A 16575-nucleotide genomic window follows, 5' to 3' on the forward strand; every position below is an offset into this window, starting at 1 on the left:
TTAATTTCAATTTGACTAATGAGATGTTACTGTAGAGACATTTAATTTTGTATAATCAGCCTGTTTACTTTATAGAGTTCAATGTATTAATAAAACATTAGATACAAATCTTCACATATGATAATTTCTACAGATAAGTGCTCCGAAAAAAAATATTAACAATCGAGGTTTCGAACATAACCACACTTAAGACGTTGGGCATTATTTATCTTTACTAGCCAAAACACCGCAGCAATTATGTATATGCAGGTGTCTTTAATCATTCTATCGGTGAAAATTGATTGAATCTGTCGCCATTTTTAGCTCACCTGTCACAAAGTGACAGGGTGAGCTTTTGTGATCGCTTTTCGTCCGGCGTCCGTCCGTCCGTCCGTCGTCCGTCCGTAAACTTTTGCTTTAAATGACATCTCCTCATAAACCACTGAGCCAATTTCATCCAAACTTCACAGGAATGTTCCTTTGGTGGTCACCTTTAAAAATTGTTCAAAGAATTTAATTCCATGCAGAACTCTGGTTGCCATGGCAACCGAAAGAAAAATCTTTAAATATCTTCTTTTAAACAAACCTAAGAGCTAGAGCTTAGATATTTGGCATGAAACATCTTCTAATGAGTGTCTACCAAGTTTGTTCAAATAAAAGCCCTGGGGTCAAAATTGGCCCCGCCCCCGGGGGGTCATTGATTTTCCCTATATGCATATAGTAAAAACTTAAAAGATCTTCTTTTAAAGAACTGTAAGAGCTAGAGCTAAGATTTTTGGCATGGAACATCTTCTAGTGAGTGTCTACCAAGTTTGTTCAAATAAAAGCCCTGGGTCAAAATTGGCCCCGCCCCGGGGGTCATTGATTTTCCCTATATGCATATAGTAAACACTTAAAAAATCTTCCTTTAAAGAACTGTAAGAGCTAGAGCTTAGATATTTGGCATGAAACATCTTCTAGTGAATGTCTACCAAGTTTGTTCAAATAAAAGCCCTGGGGTCAAAATTGGCCCCGCCCCAGGGGGTCATTGATTTTCCCTATATGCATAAAGTAAAAACTTAAAAAATCTTCTTTTAAAGAACCCAAAGAGCTAGAGCTTAGATATTTGGCATGAAACATCTTCTAGTGAATGTCTACCAAGTTTGTTCAAATAAAAGCCCTGGGGTCAAAATTGGCCCCGCCCTGGGGGTAATTGATTTTCCCTATATGCATATAGTTTAAACTTAAAAAAATCTTCTTTTAAAGAACCGTAAGAGCTAGAGCTTAGATATTTGGCATAAAACATCTTCTAGTAAATGTCTACCAAGTTTGTTCAAATAAAAGCCCTGGGGTTAAAATTGGCCCCGCCCCAGGGGGTCATTGATTTTCCCTATATGCATATAGTAAAAACTTAAAAAATCTTCTTTTAAAGAACTGTAAGAGCTAAAGCTTATATATTTGGCATGAAAACATCTTCTAGTGAATGTCTACCAAGTTTGTTCAAATAAAACCCCTGGGGTCCAAATTGGCCCCTCCCCAGGGTCATTGATTTTCCTTATATGCATATAGTAAAAACTTATAAAATCTTCTTTTAAAAGAACCCAAAGAGCTAGAGCTAAGATATTTAGCATGAGACATGTTCTAATGGGTGTCTACCAAGTATGTTCAAATAAAAGCCTGGGTCAAAACTGGCCCCGCCCCGGGGGTCATTGATTTTCCTTATATACATAGCAAAAACTTAAAAATCTTCTTTGAAAAAAACCCAAATAACTAGAGTTTAGATATTAAGCATGAAACATCTTTAAGTAAATATCTACAAAGTTTGTTCAAATAAAAGCCCAGGGGTCAAAAACTGGCCCTGCCCGAGGGGTGTCATTGTTTTTTACTCTATGTGTATAGTAAAAACTTAAAAAATCTTCTTTTAAAAAACCCAATGAGCTAGAACTTAGATGTTTTGCATGAAACATCTTCTTATGGGTGTCTACCAAGTCTGTTCAAATAAACAAATAAAAGCCCTTGGGTAAAAATTGGGCCGGGGGGGGGGGGGGGGGCTATATACAGGTGAGCGACCTCAGGGCCATCATGGCCCTCTTGTCTATAATTGTCAACAAACAGCCACAGTGTATTAGCCTGTCGCCGATTGGTCAATGCAAACTGCCATAGATACAACGCGCGTTCTGATTCGTCAATCGCATGAATACATAATGAGAAAGATATACATAGTGAACTCTTGCCTTGCGGCGTGTATTAGACTTTGTTGATGTTGACATCGTTCTTTAACTAGCGGATTAACGGTAATTGGTTGTAATTGAGAGGTAAACTAATTGTTAACAGACCTAGCGGCATAAATAAGTATGACAGAAAATTATAAAAATCGGGCGACTTCAAAATCTCTTTTAAGTTTGTTTTAGGCAAAGTCGCTGATCCGAAGACGACTTCTTCGCCCAAGTCGCCAACTAGTTCAAGCCCTGCTCCCCTTGCAAAAGTCGCTTTTCACGGCTCAAATACCATAACGGGTGACTAAATCATAATCGTTGTACGGACTAGACACGAGGTCGCTACCTACAGACCATTTATATAGTAAATACTTTTCGTCGCACCTAACTATGGTCACTAAAGACGGAACGTCGCTATATACAGGGTGTCACTAAGACAGTCTTTACTGTATACATATTTATTATCTACATGGGTGGAAAGATAATTCTAAAATAATTTTGCCAATATATGCCCTTTATAACTTTTTTTTTTCATGTCCATTTTTGTGTCGCCTCTAGGGATCATTTCTCCGTCATCTGTCTGTCCGTCTGTCTGTCCATCTGTCCATCACAAAACTTGTCCGGACTACTCCTCATAAACTACTGGTGCAATTTCATCCAAACTTTACAGGAATGATCAGTACCAAGTCTAGTTGTGCATATTGTCAGCATTTTCCGGTTCAATGATTTTTGTCAGAGTGTATGTTATTGCCCTTTAATAATTTTTATTTTTAAAGTTTGTCCTGACTACTTCTCTTATACCACTAATGCAATTTCAATGAAACTTTACAGGATTGATCTGTAGCTCAAGTCCTTGCGCATATTGCACGGGTTTTCCGGTTGAATGATTTTTGGCTGAGTTATGGCCCTTTGATAAAAAGGTGTTTTTTTCTGTGTGTTGCCAGATACACAAAAGCTTGTCCGGACTACTCCTCATAAACTACTGGTGCAATTTCATCCAAAATTTACAGGAATGATCAGTACCAAGTCTAGTTGTGCATATTGTCAGCATTTTCCGGTTCAATGATTTTTGTCAGAGTTATGGCCCTTTAATAATTTTTATTTTTAAAGTTTGTCCTGACTACTTCTCTTATACCACTTATGCAATTTCATAAACTACTGGTGCAATTTTATCCAAACTTTACAGGAATGATCAGTACCAAGTCTAGTTTTGCACTGTCCGTCTGTCTGTCCGTCTGTCCGTCTGTCACAAAACTTGTCCCAACATGAAATTGGCCATCATGAGGCGACATATGTGATCACTGATTGCTCTTGTCTTTGAAACTACATGTATTATAGTTATTCACTTCATTCTTGGAATACCTGCTGTATATTATAACATGACTCCATTTCATTAGGGCAGATAATTCAGAAATTCATTTTTGCAAAGTTATGCACCATTTTTGACTCAATTTTAAAGATATCAAAGATGTTACTCTATCTGAGTAAAGGTTGTAACTCTTAACACAAATTACGATATATACAAAACTTTAATACTGTTTGCCTCTCAGTTTTATTATTTTCATATCAAATTATTAAAACTTACAGTTCAAAGCAGTTCAAGTATATCACATATATTCAGCAGGAAATATGTGTAAATAAATACTGACAATTCGAAGCATAGTTACATGTTTTGCAAAAGGTTTTTTGTCTCAATATTAATTAACATGAAATAAAAAAACATAAATCATATAAAATATAATTTCAGTGATGCTGCCAACACATTCACTGAATCTCTAGATAAAGTGGCCCAACGTCAGTTGAATTTGAACAGTGGAACTGAAATGGCTGCCGGCCTTAAACCTCTGACTGCGAGAGAAACCTTGGTGGAATACCTGTTGAAGGAAAGACAGAGTGAATATGTTGATCTGGTCAGTTTTAGGTATGTCTAGAGAAAATCTGAAATAAAAGACACATTTGTCAATACCCTAAATGAGTATCTATGTATTTTGTGTTACACTTAACAGTTTGATGATGTTTGTAATCTTTCAATATAAACTTTCTATACAAAAAATCTATGTGTTATATGTTTCTGTGGACTATCAGGCATCAAAAATATTTTTCAGAGTATCTCGTCCTGCAGGACGAGTAGCTATTAAATTCAATGTGCAGGCAATATTGTTCAGCTTGCCCTGCATCAAAATCTGTTAAATTCTATTTGTAATTACAAGCAGACTAGTGGAATTTTTTATCTCTGAGTATAATACTTATATGTTGTAGTCAGGTTTTTTTTTGAGGTTTGTCAGTAATTTACATGTAATAAAGTTGTTAAAGTGAATAGTTATAATGATGACTGCACATCAATTACTAATCACCACTCTAAATATATAAGAATACTCTTAAATTATAGTACCTGTGGTTATTGATTACATGACTTTCAATGTTTACCAAATACTGTTTCATCTAAACTATCCATGAAAATTAATCATTTGTTACTAAAATAATTTTGGCTGTAATAAAATTCATAGGATCCTAACAATTCAAGGTTTTCAGTGTATCTTGTGATCTGTTGTCTTTGTCTTCAATGATGATATAGACAGAAAGAGATTGTGTCAATAGATACCTGTATATAAAGTTTCCTTAGTGCAGTAATGGGTTACCTCCTATTGAATTATTTAATGAGTTAACCAATTACTGCACTAAGGTGATATATGAAATTTTTGATAAAACAAGTTTTCATTGCATTTATATGTTGCAACATTGTTGATATATTATTCTATGAACAGAGTATTTGTTGGAACGTGGAATGTAAATGGTCAGAATGCAGGGAGTTTAGCAGAATGGTTAGCTTGTGATAAAGAACCTCCTGACATGTATGCAGTAGGGTATGTAACTCCTCCTGAATTGTCATAGTCATTGCATGTGCAGATTTCATGGGTTCCTCATTTATTTTGTTTTACAAATTTTTTAATAAATAGGATTTACTATCAAGATAGATTTATGATTGTATCAATAACAATGGACAATATAAGAATCATACACTGGCTTCTGGTGCAGACCCAAGATAACCGTTTATGGTGATAACGAATCTCTGCAATGTTTCCAGTTACCTTGATACCCCCATCTGTGATGACAGCCACTGTTTGATTTTTTGTTCTTGAGTATTACATATCTATCTTATTTTGGAAAGAAATTATAAAAACTAATTATTTCATTTAGCACATTTTTCCTAAAGATATAAATGGTTTATATCTATTCATAATGGCAACATATTGTTGTCGTAAGCATGCAATTCATTCATGAAAGGCATGCTTAACTGATGTCATATAAAGTATGTGACTTTTGTTACACTGTTGTAAACAGTACAAAATCCTGTCTGAAATGCAGGAATATGTGCTTTAGTAACCTTTAATCACAGTTGTAATAAGCAGATCTCTGCCACCAGTCTAGAGACAGAACAACCTTTCTTGCATATCTGCTGTTTCTGTTCTTCTTCCAATATACTGGCCACCTTCAACTAACTGAAGTTTTCTGCCAGGTTTGTTAGTTTTACCAATGCCGGAAATTTCATCTGGCATAGGGGATGCCAGATGGGTGGTGTGCTATACAATAACATGGTTAGGATGACGCAATTTGCCATTATGAATGAAGTTGTAATTTCATACGCAGTTGTAAGAAAATAGTTATGGTTGTAATGACATAAATTTTCATGGAAAATTGTTTTATTAAGGTAAAAAAATTAAAATATGATGGAATATGGTAAAATATGCAAGAAAAATATCTGACACATGTTCGGACATATGTTCAGATCGGAATATCAGTCCCTCTGGAACCTGCCCAATGGACGGGCTCCCTCGGATATTCCGATCTGAACTGCAACATAAGACAGATATTATAAGTCTAGAGCCAGACCAACATACTTTCAGGCAGTATGACCAAATTCTGTTCTAAAAACATCGGATGTACACAAAAATAAGCTAATTGTAAAAAGAAATAAAGACATGTCCATTACATATGTTCAGCCTGTCCGGGGTTATTATATGATTAGTAGATTGTAAAAGCTAGCACATTGTTGATAATATTGTTATATTTAGATTTCAGGAGTTGGACACTAGTAACCAGGCATACATTTTCAGTGATTCAGTGAGGGAATCACAATGGCAAGATGCTGTACACAAAAATCTACATCCTAAAGCCAGATATCAGAAGGTAATTACTATATAAAGTTTGGGGTTCACTTAAAGGGAATGTGCATACCATTATTTTCTATGTTATACATATAAGTTTGTTACCAGTATATTGAAATTTAATAAACCCTACATGGTTTGGCCCTAAAAGCCCTTTGTGGCTGAGGGGTTGGTTGCCTTAACTGGGTGAGTCATTAAATTTGCAGCCACCATTTAACCCTGCGTGATTGTAAGAGGTGACTAAATGGTCTGAATTACTGGAATCTATGCATCCCTTAGCTCCAGCAGGTGAAGTAGCTTTAATTTTTAACACCCAAAGTGAACCAAAATCATCTTTCCTGTTTTGGTGCCATATGACCTAAATTGAAAACCAAACTTGCAAAATTGGCTCTGATAGAATAGTAATAGAGTATTCACTTACAATGTGAGAAGTAACAGGTTCATACTTTATCTGTAATAAATTGAATGTAAATTTTGATAACATATTTCATGAAACTTCCCTTTGAAATGATTGCATGTGTTTCACTACATATAATTTTTACAACAGGTAAAGTCTATAAGACTAGTTGGTGTGTTATTGATTGTTTATGTGAAAGAAAACCATGCAGAGCATGTGAAGTTGATTGACACAGATTATGTTCCTACTGGAATAATGGGAATGTTGGTATGCTGTCTTCTTATTATTATAATCATAATGTTAAATTATTAATAATGTTCCCGGGTATATAAAACTAGTATATAACATAATTCTGCTGGTACTTGAATCACTTGCATGTCACCATTGAGGTTTTTTGTAATTAATGCCTTTTGTACAAGTTGATCCGCAATCTTTGCAGCCAGTAAAAAAGTGTTAGAAATATCTCAAGATTGAAGATGTTAAATGAATGGGCTTATTTATGGTAAAATGTTCTTGAATAATATGTTAAGAAACTTGTAAAATAGTCAACACATCGAAAAAGGGGACACTTAAACATTCAACTCATATATAGGTTTAATAAAGAATATATTACTCATTTTATTGCGACACATCAAGAAAATTCGACTAATCCAAGTTCAACACACAAAAGTTGTGATATCTTTGTAATTGTTAACAGAAAATTTATTAAAATGTGATTTATTCTATGCACATATCAGAATGCATGCTATTCTAAGAGAAACATCATTAGATTTGTTATTGTTGTTATGTTCGGGGAACACATTTTTCTTTCGAGTGATACATTTCAAGTGATTATAATTGTTGATTTATTGTTGATACAGGGGAATAAAGGTGGTGTAGGTGTAAGACTATCTCTACATGATACATCAATATGTTTCATCAACTCACATCTAGCTGCACACCAGGGTGAAATTGAAAGAAGAAATCAAGTAGGTTTTTGTTACGTTTATTGTGTGAGAAAATGAGAAGGCAAAACCTACCAATTCATTTTCTTTTTACATTTATTGTATATAAAAAATCATGAATGAAAAACTAACTCATTTATTATCATATAACTGGCTTTTTAGTTTAAAGATACATGCTCATATATTATGATAATGGAAGGAAATCGTCAGCAGGTGATGTTTTGCAGTGTAATATTTTAAAAAGCTTGTTGTTCACAGGCAGTAAATATTGTTAGAAAAATAGATGCTTGAAAGTACATCAGTCTGGGCTGAGTGGTTAAGGTTGTTGACTTAAAACCACTTGCCTTTCACCCCATGCAAACCATGCAAGCATCTTCTGATTCTTTCATGTGAAAAAGCTCTCCAGCTAGCTTGCAAAACATTGGTGGTTCTACTGTGGTGTCCATTTGTGCCTGAAGTAACATAGAGGGGACCTGAGGTATTCGACCATCAGTAAAACTGGAATGTGGTCATGTGACCTATACTTTGTTAACTTGTTAGTGTGACATAAAACACAATAAAAAACAAAAAAACATTTAAAAAGGCATTTCCTCTCTCAAATTCTTCAAAAAAAAAAAAAAAAATTCCACCTTCCTCACTTGTTTTGTCAGAATATTTGAATAATTTGATTTATAACTGACCCATTATCACACTATTGCCTAACACTCTCCTATTATTACATGTAGTTTACATCTTTGTACAGAAGAATAGGGAGCACCAACTTATTTAATGTTTTTGAAACATACAGTGCACATTTAACAAAGGGAAATTATTTATGGTTTATATATGATAATAATATTATGTTTACTTATATTATAGGACACTCAAGATATAGAAAGTAAAATGAAGTTCCGACAGTTTCTGCCGCCTCTTACTGTACATGACCATGAGTAAGTTTAACGGTCGTACAGATTTATTAAGTACCAACCACTGGCATGCAAGTAGTTTTTGTACAAAAGCTGTACCCACATTTTTCACATAAAGACTTGATTTTTACTTGCATCCTTTGATATTGACATCTGATCTTGACAAATTCTATGTGCCAGTTTGAAAATAGGGAAATAAAGTTTTTAGATCACTTTCACCTGTGTGTTGTCAAAACTGGACAATGTTTAGTGAGTGAACTTATATTTTAAGAATAAATGTGCTTTTTGTACAGGAACTACTATATTGCCAGTATTGTTCCATGTAATGTATTGATCTGTAAGTTTAAAAAATGATGGAAGCTTTAGATATTGCCAAATTGTAAGAATGTTTGAATTCCAAAGTAGTATCAAAATTTTGTAAAATTTGTTGGAACTTCTAAAATAATCCTATATTTAGCTTTATAAATCAGGTTACATTGGAAATGTGTACAACAAACACCGCTTTGGTATCTTATATTTCAGCATTGTATTTTGGCTGGGTGATCTGAATTACCGTATAGATATGGACATTAATGATGTGAAAGAACATGTTAGCAAAGGAGCGTTTAATAAATTATTACCTAAAGATCAGGTCAGTTTATTCAAGGGAAACAATTCCCCTTGTTTAGAAAATATTTTCCTTTAGTTGTTTTGTCTCTATAAATGTACACTGTATCTGGAACATAATATAATAGCACAAGCAACTAGAGATTAAAGCTATGGTATTTTGTTGTCCATTGTGACTCACATGTCAACATTTTGTCATGTTGATCATTGTGAAATGGTATTTTTACCTATAGTAAATGGTGTTAATAAGAGAAATATAAGCCAACTGGTGTAAGATTTTAATAGTCCTTTTGTATCTTAATGGCCTTAACATGATGGTATGAAAATAAATCATTGTAAATTTTGATAATATCAGCATTTGATATATGATTTAAACATTAATGATTATGCTAATTGATTAAATGGCTATAATTTGGACATCGGTCTAAGGCTGCTTATTAAGTTGATAGTTGCATGTCCTAATTTATATCCCACAGAGTGTATTGACATTGATATGGTTAAAATTTGGATAGCAATTTTATATTTCCTGGTAAAATAATGCTTAAATGTTTATTTCACTTTGAATTTATGAATTTAAATTTGATGATTATAATGGAAGCTTATGTTAATCACTCTGAATAAGTCTTTTTCTTTAGCATTTATGACATGTGTATGTACAAAATTTGTCAACCACTTTCAACCACTGTTGAGAGGCAGACTTGTTCAGCAAAAAACTGTGTCTCCTGTTGTGAATGTTTATGTTATAAAATGTTTTAATGAAATGCATCATACTGTTAGAAACTATTGTATAAATCCCAGCTGACTTCAGACTTAATATAAAGTTTTTTAATTGAAAAATAATGTTGAATATTTCAGTTATATAGTCAGCTAACTACTAATCCAGTATATAAAACCTATACAGAGGGAGCAATTAACTTTCAACCTACATATAAATATGATCCTGGTACAGATAACTTTGATTCCAGGTTTGTATTTACCTTATGTGCCTATGTGTGCAGGAGTAATTTAGGTCATTATGGCTCAATATTCATATCTTTGGCTAATTCTCCATGGATATTGCATGGAGGTAAAATATCACCACTTTGTACTTCAAAATTAATTCTTTAAGGGCATGACTGGTGACATGTCAGGGGTCCGTACTCAACAACGAAAGTTGCTTTTTGTGCCTTAATGGGCGGATGGACCCTCATTAAACATAGACTTCATACATACATGTATGTGATATAAGAAGGTTATCCATCTAACATAGTAGGTTGGTGGCACTGTTAAGGTGCTAGCTATTGCCTGACATAATACCGTATAAGTGTCTTTTCTGCGGTGACTTTATTTCTGCGTTTTCTGCGGTCAGTTTCATGACCGCAGAAATAAAATCCGCAGAATATTTCACTCACCTGCTACGATATGTGTCCTGCATTATGACCTGTTTCATCTACATTAATAACGACTAACGTATTATAACGGTAAGGGGGTTTTCAAATTGTATTAAATTGCTGCAGGCTTAGTATGTAATCTGTGTTTTTAACGACGTACTAATTGTTAATGATACTAATTTAAGAATACAGTTATTTCAAACCATTTCAACCCTTATACTGCTAAATAATCGTCGTCTACTATAATTGTCATCTGATTTACGGTCAACTGCTATCAACTTTTTAATTATAGAATTAAAGATACTACAGGGTTATATTTTTCACAAGTCATTTCACGATGATCAAAAGCTGCATACCTTTCTATTGTTGCGTATTATATTTGTTTGCAAGCAAACAGTACATTTGTTTGTAATTACTTTATTGTTTTGCGGTGACGAAGCTAAACCAATGTGAAGTGCCAAAAAATAGGTTGAGAAATGTGACTTAGACTTTGATAAGACGAGTCGCAGAATTTAAATCACGTTTTGTCAAAAGAATGTGCCGCAGAAATAAAGTCCGCAGAAATAAAAACATGCCTAAATTTGGAAAAACCGCAGAATAGAGGGGCATAACCAGTGAAGTGGAAAGTTGACCTTTACTGTGCTAATTTGAGGCATGATATCAACCTGAAATCAACTATATTGAAAATGATACAGCATTTTAAACTCGACTATTCAATAAGAATAAGTAGAGCTATCTTAGTCACCTGAGCATCGGTGTGGGCGTAACCATTTGTGTTAAAGTTTTTGTTACACATCAACTGTTTTCAAAGTCACTTGACATATGGCTTTGAAACTTTACACACTTATTTACCATTATGACCCCATTTGGTAGACAGGATGAGGTAACTCTATCAAGCATTTTGACAGAATTATGCCCCTTTTTCGACTTAAAATTTACGTTAAAGTTTTTGTAACACCACAAATATTTTCAAAGTCCATTGACATATTGCTTTGAAACTTTGCACACTTGTTCACCATCATGCCCCCAATCTCTAGACAAGAGGAGGAAACTCTATCTTTTACTTAGAATTTACATTAAAGTTTGCATACCACCTCGGATATTTTCATATTCCATTGACATCTGGCTTTGAAACAAATTGAAATTTATATACACTTCTTTGAGAGCATTATAGGTCTCTCTCCAAGGCCTATAACTGTAACATGGATTTAAAGAAAAATTTGGCCCTTTTGTTAACTTAGAAAATTTTACATTATCAAGGTTCTTCTACTATCAAGCACTAAGATTAGTCAAGCCTGCTGTCCTACAGACAGCTCTGGTTTTTGTTTTTATCTGTATAAATGATAACTTTACATAGGGATTTATTTCTCTACACTAATAAACATTCTGCTTCAAATCTATGTCATAGAATTTGAATGTTTGGAATAGTAATAATATGATGTTTATTTTATATGTTGCAGTGAAAAGAGTCGTATACCAGCCTGGTGTGATCGTATATTATGGAAAGGAGATGGTTGTCGTCAAATTATCTATAGATCTCATCCTACACTCAGAATTAGTGATCATAAACCTGTTAGTGCCATATTTGATGCCGGTGTAAGTGTTTACCATCATTCTCTTATATTATGCCATCTAGTCTTGTAAGTTGTCTACTTTGGTTGAAATCAGTCAATAAAGCTGCGGTCTCACATCCCGGCAGACGTCCAAGTGATCTGGGAACAACCGGGGTACATCCATTACTCTGTCGGCAACGTTCGGAATGATCCGGGAACATCGGGCTTACGACCCTGGATGGAACAAAATATTTGATATTACCAGGGTGGTCCGGGATGATCCAGGAAGGTATCGCTTTGCCGGCTTCATCCTTAGCTCTGCCGGGAACGACCAGGGTTACACCAGGGAAGCACCGTAGCTCTGCCAGCACAAAACGGGGATGATCTGGGGAATATTATAGCTGATAAAGCTATAGTGGAGCTGAGATGAATGCTGACAGAGCCCCAGAGGATGACGATGGAGCTAAGGTTAAACCCGGTAGAGCCTCGGCAAAGCCCTGATCATTTCAAAAGAAAAACAGCTATTTGCAATGATTGCACTTGTTTGTATTAGATTTCCCTTCTGTCCAATCTTGCATAAGGAATATTCAGAAAATCATCATGAATTACTTATTGAATAGGAGAAAATATATTGTTATGTATCAATGTCATCATTTTGCCCGTTTTCAATCCACCGGTGTTCCAATCGGGCTCTGCCGGGATCGCCCTGGGCTCTGCTGGGGCTCTGCCTGGATGGACTGGGGCTCTGCCTGGGTCGTTCAGGGCTCTGCCGGTGTCTTCTTGGAATGACCAGGGAAGCACCAGCATGAACAGTAGCTTCACCTTGGCTCTGTCTGGATGGTCCAGGGCACATCCTGGGTGTAAGTTGGGAATTACCATAGTGCTGCCAGGGTAAGTGTGACCGCAAAAATAATTTCACCCCGGATCGTCCCAGATCATCCAAGTAACTTATGGGGCTCTGCTTGGAGTAAGTGAGACCGCAACTTAAGCTCAGTTCTGTTCTGTCTCATTGTTCATAGAAAATATGTAGCATACTGGGAATTAATTGCTATAGGAATATAGTTATCAGTGTTCCAGAAAAAAAGAGTTAAGACAACTAACTTTCCTGTGTATGTTACAGTAGAACTTAAGTACTTAATTGTTACAAAATTGAAGGGAATTGTTTGAAAACTTTGAGGCATCAGGACTTTGACTTATTTAACAGCCCCAGTTCATTAACACATTTTTAAGCTGCCGAAGGTTAAAAGTGACTTAATAGAAATAAGCAAAGGAAAGGGAGATAACTCCACCAGCTTATATTATCCCATGTGATTTTCATGCAACATCAAGTCTTGAGTGAACCACAACAAACTAGCGTATTAACTTTGCACAAATGTTCACTATGATAAGGCGGAGTGTCGTGTGCAAAATTAAATCCCTGCGGCTAAGGTCAAGGTCACCCATAGGGGTCAAAGTTCAGATAAAAAAATCACTAGAGATGATAGTATATCCAGATATTGCCCAGAGCATATCTCCTATGTGCATATCTATAATGCCCACATCTCTGTCAAAAGTTTTTTGACGGGTGTATATTGTGACAATGTTGCCCTTGATGCTTCTTTGCTTGTTTTTGTTATCAAGAAAAAAAGATCAAGGGACATCACTCTATTTTGCCTCTTGTCAGAATAGATATGGCTTATATTATTCAGTCTCTATCCGATTGTGGACATCACCAGATTTTTTTAGGTTCAGTTTTGTATAATGTGAAATGAGATAAAGGATTTTATCTTTGTGCAGCAAATAGATTGCCCACCAGACACATACACCTGTACTTGGAAAATATGATTTTGTTTCTTTGTTTTTATGCCAATTTCAACATATTCTTGGTCATATCTGGGCAGTTGGTCCGCTTAATAGGCTCCAGTTTTGTTGAAGAACATTTTTAAAAACCGTCAATATGTTTTGCTGATCTTCTTTAAAATGTTTTGATACCTTAATGTAAACTTAAATACATATGGCTGTGCTACTTAAAATTTATCAGATTTTTAGCAAGACTTTTCAAAGGAAAGCATGTCTATTGTGCTCAGCCAGTCCCCAGCATAACATTTAAGTTTAAGTTATGGGTGCACCTTCTTGTACATCTTCATATTTCATCATCCACTTAAGGTATTTGCTTGTAACTTTACTCATGTCTTTGAGGTCACTATTCAAGGTCCATAACTCTAACATGGGTTCTGACTGAGTCATTAGGCTTTTTAAATTTTGAAAATTCCAGATTTAGATAAATTGGGTGCAACATCAGTTCTCTTCAAAATTACTGAAAATTTACACTTGAAACTTTATTCATGTCTGTGTGTTATAATGGAAGGTCACTTTTCAAAGTTGGCATGGATTTAAAAAAAAAAATGGCCGGGGCCAAAAAACCCTTCTTTCTAGAGGCCGAACATAGGCTGCTTCCCCAACCAAACTAGCCTCTTTTTTCCCCAGTTTGGTCCTCAAAATTCCCCAGTCTTTTGACATTTCCTTTAAAATTTAGAACAAAATTAAATGATGGTGTAGAATTAAGGTCTTATTAGTATTTCCCAGTGCTTTTTTGCTTAATTCTATTATAAAGAACTTGTAAAAAGTTTGTTTTAAATTTGAGACCCCTGTCCCCAAAGTATGCCAAAATCACGCATATTTTCCCCAAGAAAAAGGCTGAGGCCCCTTCCCCAAAAATGGTGTTTTGGCCCTGATGGCCCTTTATGAACATACAAACTTCCTGATTCACTATCGGTATCCAAAATTTGTAACTTTGTCCTGTATTTTGAATGAAATCTTCCTATATGTTAGGCAATTCCTACATTGTGCAGGCTCTTGTTTATATTAATCAGTGAGAGTTGTCCAGTGCTGTCCTACTGACAGTTTTTATTTTGATTTTCACTTTAAAGGATCAGTGTTTTGATGGAATTTAAATTACTGAGTTCTACAATTCTTGGGTTATAAGCCAGTGATAATAATTTTCAATAAAAAGGAAGTTTTGTTTTACAAATGTTAAAAGCATGAAATGTTTTTTTCTTTTTTGGGCCTTCGTGAATAAGAAATATAAATCTGGAAAACATTGTTGGGCGGGGAATGATCTAAAATTTTGTACACAAGTTTTTGGTTCAGACATACATGTACATAAATCTTGTAAAAAATATATCCATTTCCATCATGTCAAAACAATACTCATTGGATTCCCATTAGAATTGGCACTGTCATAAATAGGCAATAATGTTGCTGATCCTTAATATCAAAGGTAATATCAGAGTTACAAATCATGAACATCAGTTGATATTTTGTAAACATGACATTTGGATACTTGAAAGATTAGCAAATAATATGACACCGTAACATGTTTTTTTAATGAATGAAACAAACAATAAAAAGTGTTCATTGTTTATATGATGAACTTAACATGCTTATATATATATTTTAAACCAAATAGATTATTTAAATAACAGTGAAAATGATATGAAACTTATCAGGATAAACATGCACATAAACTGTTCAACTATGAAGCTAATCTTAATGTTGTTAGTAATAATATTTTAAAGTAAATAGACTTTATACTTACTTACTAACATATTTGTACGACTTACAGTATTATAATTATGGGCAAAAGGTGTTTGAAATGACACAATCAATACACACTGCTAATATTACCAGCTTATCTTGGGTTACATACAAACTTTAACAGTTACAACTTTGAAAATAAAAGTATCAGGTTGACTCATCTATTGTAAATACAGTAAACTCCAACTGTATCGATATCGCTTGTAATGATATATCGGTTATATCGATATGTTTGTCTTGGTCCCTGCCAACTTCCATTATAACCTAACGGAAGCATCCTCGCATATATCGATATCGCATGTATCGATATTTCGGATATATCGATGTGGATTTTCAACCCCAACGCACATATATTACCTCTTAAAACGATAATTTGCTGCACAAGTTTGTTGTGGAAGAGCGGTCTCGGTCCGCTTGTTTTAATGCATAAATATCTGCTTGATTAAATACAATGATGCGGAACATGTTCTGTGCGTACGTAACTACCGTTTTGTTCTCAATACAGGTGAATTCATCTCAAAAAATAAAAGCATGGTTTTTTCCTTTTATTGTTTCCTTTAAATAACAATTTTCGTTGTAAATAAGTTATACATGTACATGTAGCTAAAACAGTGAACATGTCAGAAAAACGAAAAAGAAAAATTTTGGATATTGAAACTAAATATAAATTAATTCAAGAGATTAATCTTGGTAAACGTAAAAAACAGGACATTGCAAACGATTTTGGAATTAAACAAAACACATTAAGTTCAATCTGGAAAAATAAAGATTCTGTCATCAATGCATACGAGACTACGTCGTTCAGCCCAGCCCGTAAACGAATGCGTCATGCCAGTAATAGAGACATTGAAATGGCGCTGTTTGAAAATTGGATGCAATCAAAA

General features: G+C 34.6%; 1 protein-coding gene across 1 annotated transcript in view; it reads left to right on the plus strand.

The window, feature by feature from the left end:
- LOC132723532 (type II inositol 1,4,5-trisphosphate 5-phosphatase-like) overlaps nt 1-16575 on the plus strand; it is a 47695-nt gene that overhangs the window by 11766 nt on the left and 19354 nt on the right. Inside the window, exons 7-15 of the mRNA XM_060708263.1 lie at nt 3922-4095; nt 4940-5038; nt 6248-6362; nt 6888-7004; nt 7598-7705; nt 8540-8610; nt 9109-9217; nt 10048-10157; nt 12023-12158. Coding sequence (XP_060564246.1) covers nt 3922-4095; nt 4940-5038; nt 6248-6362; nt 6888-7004; nt 7598-7705; nt 8540-8610; nt 9109-9217; nt 10048-10157; nt 12023-12158 — 1039 coding nt within the window. The remainder of the gene's footprint in view (nt 1-3921; nt 4096-4939; nt 5039-6247; nt 6363-6887; nt 7005-7597; nt 7706-8539; nt 8611-9108; nt 9218-10047; nt 10158-12022; nt 12159-16575) is intronic.

The sequence above is a fragment of the Ruditapes philippinarum genome, unplaced genomic scaffold, assembly GCF_026571515.1.
Source record: "Ruditapes philippinarum isolate M1 unplaced genomic scaffold, ASM2657151v2 ctg169_1_1_1_1, whole genome shotgun sequence".
NCBI lineage: Eukaryota > Metazoa > Mollusca > Bivalvia > Venerida > Veneridae > Ruditapes > Ruditapes philippinarum.